At 35.8% G+C, this 8,839-nt stretch overlaps 1 protein-coding gene across 2 annotated transcripts; it reads left to right on the top strand.

Annotated features, from left to right (window-relative positions):
• Nucleotides 1-146: 146 nt before the first annotated feature.
• Nucleotides 147-8,751, top strand: LOC131788757 (polycomb group RING finger protein 1). Of its 2 annotated transcripts, none has more exons than XM_059105846.2 (10): nucleotides 147-227; nucleotides 777-876; nucleotides 1,439-1,535; nucleotides 1,955-2,010; nucleotides 2,609-2,674; nucleotides 3,412-3,532; nucleotides 3,943-3,997; nucleotides 5,173-5,271; nucleotides 5,633-5,713; nucleotides 6,748-8,751. In XM_059105846.2, exons 1-10 carry the CDS (start codon nucleotides 213-215, stop codon nucleotides 6,790-6,792), a joined length of 735 nt encoding a protein of 244 aa, XP_058961829.2. In that variant the 5' UTR covers nucleotides 147-212; the 3' UTR covers nucleotides 6,793-8,751. The 2 variants fall into 2 exon arrangements, with proteins under 2 accessions (XP_058961829.2, XP_058961828.2); XM_059105845.2 differs by having other exon boundaries at nucleotides 2,609-2,683.
• Nucleotides 8,752-8,839: the final 88 nt, after the last annotated feature.

Genomic DNA, 8,839 nt, shown 5'->3' with positions numbered 1-8,839 from the left:
CCGATTTCTTGGTTTCTTTTATGACAATAATTGGAATAAATTTAGGGCTTGTATTGCGCCAATTACCATAGAAATCAAGCAAGTAAATAAACGGACTCGACTGGTGCCCAAACTGGTTCCACTGGTTTTTCGACGCGCGGAACCTGGGAATGATATCAATTTAAGATGGCGGAAGAGTTGTAAAGTGGGATGTTTGGGAATTGACAAGGGCAATGGACTCCAAGGAGGTATAGTTTTTTTATTCTCTAACGCTACATAGCATATAAGGATAATACTGTATGTTAGCCGGTTTTTTAAGCGATGCCAAAGCTCAGATCGGTGGTCATCATAGCGATCACGTTTTCCCCAATTATAACAGACAAAACCCTCCATGTTGGCGCTTGTAAGCTCAGTTCTAGTCATACTGGAATCAAATGCATATCAGTATCAAAGAAAACTACGAATGAATCCCTGAGAATGCATACTGATATGCATTTCGGTCTGAATATCCTGCCAGACGAGATGTTAATAGATGTGGAGGGTTTTCTCTCCTTTCAGTATCGAACTGGTGAACGGTTGAAAGTGATTCGGTAGAAGGACTCTGCAAAGGCAAAGACACCCCAAAAAGAACTACAAGTCAGCTGCATTGACATTTTAGGCTCTTTGATGTACCAAATCACATTTGGAGTGTGGGTCATCATACTAATCTGAGAAAATGAACGAATCATTAACTGCCTAACTTGTATTGACTTTCCATACAATCGAAGATATTTACTAAAGTACCGTTTTTTCCGTAGGTCATCATAAGAATCTGTGATCTGAACCCTCACGTGGTGTGTAGTCTTTGTGCAGGATACTTTGTTGATGCTACAACTATTACTGAATGTCTCCACACATGTATGTAAACAATGTTTATCACATTATAAAATTCTTAATACATATCCACTCATGATGGGCTGTTTGGTAAGAATAATTTAGGCAAGCATTTGTTTGAATTTTATTTTTAAGTCTTAGGGAACTGAATGTTTGAAAATCTGATTTAATGTGTTGTTTTGAACAATTTTCAAGTGGAATGTATGGAAAATGAAAGGATATAACTAACTGGTCTTCGGGAACTTAAATGCTATCGTGATTCCAACTGATCAACTAACAACTCAGTGGCTCAGTGATAGAGCATTGGAGCACAGAATTCAGAGCTGTGAGGTTTGAATCCTCTCCGTAACTAAAAAATTGTTCTCCATCTTTCTCTATTCTTCATCTTTCACTATTTGTCCACTGAGCTCAGAATTTACCATCTTTTTTACTGTATCCACTAGCAACACTGTATTGTCAAAAATTGAGTTATTTCAAGCTTACAAGTCTTAAATAATAACTAAATATTACCCAAAAATAATATTTAACATATGTCATGCAACAAATATCAAGAAATGTAAATGAAACCATTGTTTGTCAATTTCAGTTTGCAAGAGCTGTATAGTGAAATATTTCCAAACCAGCAAGAAATGTCCCATGTGCAACTTGCAGATACATGAAACCCAACCTCTCTTCAATCTCAGGTAATTAACAGCAAATTTTATTGTAATTTAAATGGATGGCTCCCACATCCTTTTTTTCAATACTTGCCATTGATCATATATCCACGTGATATCTTCTTCCAATTTGTAAGCTGTAAAACTTAAGATAGAGTTGAACTGGACTCTTAATACCCTGTATCTGCCTTAGGTCAGTAACTCTGGACACGTGATTTGTAATTTCTCTTTCCCAGCTTCTCTACTTTACCTTATATATTAGGGAGGAGAGTTTAGTGTTTTAGTGTTGAATCAAGATAACCAAAATGACACCCTCTAACTGTTTAGTTGGTCTAGTTCAATTCTTCAAATATAGAATATCATGTATTGATGTTATGAGGATAGGTAATCTGCTTATAAAGTTCAAGGGTTGACTGCTTTCAGTAAATGTCTTGACAACCTTACAGATTAGACAGAACAATGCAGGACATTGTGGCTAAAGTTGTTCCCGGCATTCTTGAAGGTAAAACCTGCAGCCTTATCCTTTGCATGCTTGGTTTTCTGTCACAATTAATCTTCCTTTTAATTACCATTGTATTATCATTCCATAAAACTAAAAGTGAATTCATGAACATATGTCTTTTCATCATTTGTAGGAAGCTTTCATAGCTTGTGTTCATTGGTTGAAGTATGTTCTGAAAGAGTTTTGATTGCAGAATTTGCAACCCCATTACAATAACAGAAATGCATGTCTTAAGATTATAGTTAACACTTGTTCCTGTAATTAACATCTGATTGCTGCAAATACAGAGTGGCATTTTCCTTAGTTTTGACTCTCTCTTTCTCAGCTAGAGAAGTGAATCATTCTAGGTTACTTGTTTTTTTTTCCTCTCAGGACAAAGTGAGTTGAATAAAGACACCAATATCTGCTATTGTGTGATCATATTCTTAAGTTATAACAGTTCCTAAATTTTTAGTCATCCAATCCCCCATCATTATTGTATAAGTACCATGAAAAAAACCTAACTAGTCTTCTTTGTAAACAGTGTAAAGCAAGCACCTTGGATACATAACTTGGAACTAGCAACATGTATTCTAATCACTTGTTTTTTATGTTTTAGCTGAGGAGAAAAGAAGGCGAGAATTTTATGCATCAAGAGGAATGGCTGTGGAAAAACCTGCTCAGGGTAATGGAGGTTTGCATAGATTATGTATTGATAATATTATGTGATATTCATAATCACTTTTGTTTACCTTACATCAAAGCTTTCCTCATTGCATGCACAAATAAATCTTGAGATCTGATTGTTAATAATTATTCTTCTTCGAGCTGCTATGCTTCTCCTTGTATATAAGTAAAGAATTTGGTGTTAGATAAAGATAACTTGTACCTGATAAGTTTGAGTTTGAGTGTTTGTTGGATGATGTATTTAACAAATAGATTCCAAGTTGCCGTGCGTCTGTTCAGTAATAGATCACAGATGACGTCAAAATGCGGTAAGAACAAAAAAGTGGCACACGAGGCGCAGCCGAGTGTGTCACTGATGTTCTTACCGCATTTTGATGTCCTCTGTGATCTATTACTGAACAGATGCACGGCAACTTGGAATCTATTTGTTTTATATAATAAAGAATTTTAAAAAGTTTTAATGATGACGTCATCTATATGTCTGTCCTCCAATAGATCATAAGTGAGAACCAATCAAAACGCGTGCATAACTGAGCTTATTATATAAAGATACATTGTATTGTAGGGAGAAGTAACATGTTGATCCTTTTTTGAGGTTGAAAGCTCTCCTTTGTACTAACATAATTAGGTTTAAGTGATAAATCCATGTAATACCAATAATCATTGTATTGTTAGCATTCATTTTTTAGCCATAAACAATTTAAGGTAAAAACTGATCATCTTGTTTAAATTTAGATGAAAATGAGAATGAAAAGCCAACCAGGGAAACTGCAGTTAAAAGAGACTACTCTGAGACTAAAAACTTGTATAGAGATGATGAGCAAGTTTCCCTCTGTGTTGAAAGATATGAAGATGGGTAAGTGGAGTGCTGGGAGTTTTAAAGCTTTTGGTGATGCAATGACCTTCATGGGATTTTTATAAATTGGAAGCCTGTGGAGTGTGCATCTTTGTAGGGAGAGCAAGTTAGCACTAATAGCTTAGGATCACTCACAGATCGGCCATGTTTGATTTTCGATCAGAGTGGACAGAATGGGAAAGAGAGATGCCCATCCCTTTCTATCCTCTTGTCTTTTGTGAACCTTGGTTTCATTTCATTATGTTAACAATTCCTCTTGCTTTAAAACTCTTAAAAGACTACCAAGCTTTTTATAGTGAAAAATCAAGCACTCTTTGCCCAGAAATAAGTCATTCTGTTATGCAGGCTTTGAAATTTGTGAATGTGCTCTTAGCTTCATCATTGTTTGTTTGTTTTTTTTTTGGTCATAGCCTAGAAGAAAATGAAGAAGAAACAGATAATAATGGACCAGCCACAACTGTGGGAGTAAGTTTCTATCACTTTTTCTATGAATGTTTTTCCAATGTAATAACCATTGTAATTTGCTTTCATCAACTAATTTGAAAGATTAAATGTAAATTGGCCATTAGAAAGAGTTTCTGAGCAGAATGTTTGTGAGCCATAATAATCATGTTGTAAACAATGTCTCTTCTTGCATATCAGCATTAGGAAAGAGTAGTCGTGTGAAACATGTCTTCAAGGAAGATTTACGAATAACAGTCATAAACCCTTTAGTTTTAAGCAAATTGTACTATTGTTCTCCGGTTTGGTCCAATACCACTGATAGAAACATTACGAAGTTGCAAAGTGTTCAAAATTTTGCTGCCTGCATACTTAGTGATACTAAGATATACAACCACATATCTCCAGTGTTCAAGGGACTTAGGTGGCTCCTAGTAAAAACCAATTTACATTTTAGAGGCATTTAAATGTATGACAGGCATGGTCCCAGAGTATTTAGGAAACAAATTTATTTCCAGAGGTAACATAAGTGGGAGGGTGACTAGAAGTTTGCAACAATTGAATATTCCATTATTTAAAATTTAATCAGGGCAGCAATTCTTTTCTTACAAAATTGTTAAAATATGGAATTATTTACCACCTGAAATCAAGCTTAGCCAATTGCTAAATGATTTAAGTGTAATTTAAGGAAGCATCTTTTGAAATATTTTTTACAATGAGTTATTCCATCATCCTTTTAGCTAGCCTTATTTCCTTTTTTTATAACCCTTTTGATATTTACCCTTCATTTCATTGACTATTATTGTAAACCGCAACTGAAAAACCCCCATGGGGAATTGCTAACAAAGTATTGTTCTGTATAGGTAAATGGGAAGGTTATTGACACACCAGTCCCTTTTTATGTAGAAGAAACTGGGTCAGTCCAGAACAGCTTGAAAATGATTGTCCTTTCAACTTTTAAACCCATAATGATTCATTTGTATTTCTTTTTTTCATTATCATACTTTGTCTTACAATTGAAAATGTGTTTTGTCACTTCAACCCCCACTTTATAATTTTTTGAACTCAGAGGCTCTTCCTGGCACACATGCCTACCTTTGCACCTTTTCCAAGAAATGAAACCTTTTTTAAAGTCAGTAGTGGTAAAATTTAGGTAGTTGTGTACTTTTCTTACTTATATGTGTATTTTATACCTGTAGACACTGAGTAAGAAATACATACGATGTTCAGCTCGCATGATGGTGGTTCAACTTCAGAAGCTCTTACGAATGAAGCTCAACATTCCCAATGAAAAAGAGGTGGGCAAAATTTTTATTTTGAACTAACAGAACTTCATCATCACACAATTCTGTTTAAGCCCTGACCAGAGTAATTTCTTTGTGTTCTTGGGTAGGTCACTTCACCCTGCAGGGCCTCTTTCCACCCAGGTTTATAAATGGGTAGCAAAACATTGTTAGCAAAATCTGAAAAAGAGCTGTGAGGTAACCTTTGATTGACTATAAATTTATCCATGATGAGTAACAATAACCCTTGCTTCTTTATGCAACAGAAACCTGGATAAGCTCTGGCAGTCAAGCAAGACTTGGCAGCAGCTGTTATCAGCTTTACAATTTAGTGTTGTATTTTTGAACTCAGAGATGATATGTTTTCATGCTGCAGGTGGAAATTGTGTGTAATGAACATGTGATTCATCCATTCAGAACCATGAAGTTTATTTGGATAAGCGAGTGGTTAGGCAAGGTGATTATGTATTTTTGTATTTTTTTGTCTCTCTATGTGGGTAATGGTCAAGATTATACTCACCCTTTTTTTGCAAACATCCAACATTCATCAAATTGATTCATGTTTTCTGGTCACCACATTCCCAAAAAATAGCATAACTCCATTTTCTACACATAAACACACGCACAACCCACAATTCCTCCAATCACTCTGATGAAGGGCTAACCCTCAAAAAGTCAGCTTTGAAACTCTTTAGGGTGGCCAATTTACATTATCAACTCAGTTGATAAAACCAAATTATCTTGTTCTATTTCCCCATGGACACAGCAACACACTTTCTTCAGAAGCTTACCCCCTCTACCTAATATTATGGTTTGCCACTAATGTGTGCTATTAAAAGGAGTTTACAAGATTCCATACTTATTACAAGCAAAACCAACTGGCCTTCCTCCTACAAGTTAGGATTTTAACTGCTTTGTGTTTGTTAGGAAATTTTTTTTTTACATTGTTTAATTACACTCACTCAGAATATACCTTGTGGGGGAGCTGTAAAGTTAGATGATTTATTTATTTGTTATAATTAAAAGATTATTCATGAATTTATTTATTTATTTATTATAATTCAAATATGAGTAGGTTAGTTTTGTTTGGACACTAGCAAGATATTTAGTTTCAGTTACCTGAACCCTTTAATTTCTAAAAGAGATTAACATGTAATTTCTCCTTATAATATTCATACATTATTCAACAAAAAGATTTTGAGAATACTCTAACGTAACAGGGAGAAGTCATCTCGATCTAAAACCAAATTCACGTTGCAAATTTTCAAAGAAATATGTAGCAGTTAGAGATCTTGTGAGTTAAAGGATTAAACCATAGGAAAGAATGTTGATAATATGAACACTGATTTATGAATCAGATCCTCTTTCGGCCTTTGAATTTCGACCTACTAACTACCAAAGGCTATCTTTTTTAAATCAATATATCTCGCAGAAGCTGTCCTTCTTTTTCTATTATTGAATATTGAATCCACTTTTTGTCTTTTTCCCCAGGCACCACCTATGGTGTTACATTACCGTGTTCATGATATCTCCTAAGAACTGTCGTACTTTAAACAATTGTGCACAAGATGGCACATGCGCTGAATGGATGATACCTCAATTACGCCAGAGAAGACAACGAAGATGTCAACTTTGTAAGATACGGAAAGCCAGTGCATAAAAAATAATGATAGTAATGACTGGGTTGTTCGCTTACCACGTTTAATCTTCAGTCGTTGTTACCAGTAGGACTGAAGTTGACTGAGAATGGAATTTGCCTAGTGTTCATCCAATGGCTTTAGAAAATTCATGATACAGTCGATTATACTACAAACAACATGAGTGGATCAAAAATTGTGAGGTCAACAAGTCGTCACCAGTACGAGTCATGAACTGCACAGCCCTTTTGTTGGTAAATGATTCTCGAAAATCGACTCTCTAACTGATGAAAAGATGCGTGTACCCCTAGAATTTGTGAAACACTGTCTTTTGCCTCTGCCTTTCTTGGCCTAAATCTTGACTCATGAAACGCGAAAGAAGAATGTGGCAGGCATCCAGCCGTCTTGACCCCATAATGATACTAAGTTATACAATGTCATGCAGGTGGCGTGGGTTTTAACGAGCTGGGTTTATTGTCACAGTGGTGTTGATATTTCGTAGACTACGAGCAGCTCCTTTCTACCAGCTCATTTTACTTCTAGTGTTAAAAGAAATCCGTCGGCGCCGCACAGACTCTGAGAGTGAACTCTCTGTAAAGAGAACTCTGCTACCTTCTTCTTTTCACAGAATTCGTTTAACTTAACGCGACAGACTAAGCTGGTGAGGAGCAGCTCGCGATAAAACACTCGCTATCAGTGCCAGACCCCTCGCAAACTTGCCATGCCTAAGGCATCACACTTACTTGCGAGCGAAGAAACGCACTTGCAACAGGGCTACAAATGATAGGCCTGCTCTGGGGCTAGTAAGGAGGGACTGATCCCAGACGAACACAACCTGAGACACATTCAGCAGCAAATAATGTAAATAAAATATTAAAGTAAATATTGTGTTTTAGGAAAGTGTGTGAATGGGTTAAGAGGCGTTGGGCTTTTATCCAAACAAGTGGATTAGAGATTATGTTTATGTATAGATAAGAACTAATGAGATAAGAGGTTGAGATGACAAAGATTCATCGCGGCCTCTGTGCATACTCTTATTCTATGAACTTTTCCCTTTGCTGGTATGCCCCGCGTATGTCTACATTAGTCGCTTGAAAGCGAAAAACAACAACAACATCAAATGCAAACAAACAAAGTAGGGGTAAAAAGTAGAGAATCATAGACTTTCCTTCATAATAGTTAGCACTGCTTGTGATTTGTTGGTCAGGACTAGCACTGGGTATCAAACAAATACCCAAAATGTTGTTGATCATTTTCACCGTTTACACCCTAACATTTGTATCCATATTTTTTATACTCTTTTCTCCACATTTCCTTTAGTACTGACAAGGAGAATTTGTTTAAAAATCAAAGCTTCTTAGGTTGGCGACTATTTCCCTTATTTTCATAGTTGTAATGAATGATTAAGAAGTATCACTGTAAGGAGAAATTAGTTGTTGGTCACTCAGGGTTTAAAGAGTCTTAAAGGATTAAGAAGCAATCGAACAAAGCAGTCTATCACAGGAACAGAGTACCGTTATTTATCACGGATAAAGGGCTGAGTTTCTAAAGAAACTGTGGTGCTGGGTAACACAAGATAATTTATTTTTATCGCCTGATGAAGGGCTTACGCTTAAAACGTAAGCTTAGAAACTATTTACGGTGGCAAATTTACATTATCAACTTATTTATTATGACCCTTTTTTGGGGGGATGCGAAATATCTGGCCACTGATTAATCTCCATCTTAACATTTCTTATACGTTTAACCGTAGCTATGGTAACTGTGTAAGTTGAAAGGGTCGTCAATGACAGGGCAATTTTTTAAAACTGGACTTGTAAAGAATTGATCGTCATAGAATAGAAGTATTGAATCTTCATGCTGACGTATTTATTTTTTAGTCACCATAGCCCTTCAACTCCCACGAGTGACTAAGACAGAATTTCTCCTTACAATATCAATACAAT

The sequence above is a fragment of the Pocillopora verrucosa genome, chromosome 1, assembly GCF_036669915.1.
Source record: "Pocillopora verrucosa isolate sample1 chromosome 1, ASM3666991v2, whole genome shotgun sequence".
Lineage (NCBI taxonomy): Eukaryota > Metazoa > Cnidaria > Anthozoa > Scleractinia > Pocilloporidae > Pocillopora > Pocillopora verrucosa.
Note: the sequence above shows the minus strand (reverse complement) of the source record. Positions and strands in the feature narration are given on the sequence as shown.

Coding starts and splice junctions, on each gene's coding strand:
- LOC131788757 (XM_059105845.2), top strand. Junction 877..1,438: donor TACTGAATGTCTCCACACAT/GTATGTAAACAA, acceptor TGTCAATTTCAG/TTTGCAAGAGCTGTATAGTG. Junction 2,011..2,608: donor TGTTCCCGGCATTCTTGAAG/GTAAAACCTGCA, acceptor TTTATGTTTTAG/CTGAGGAGAAAAGAAGGCGA.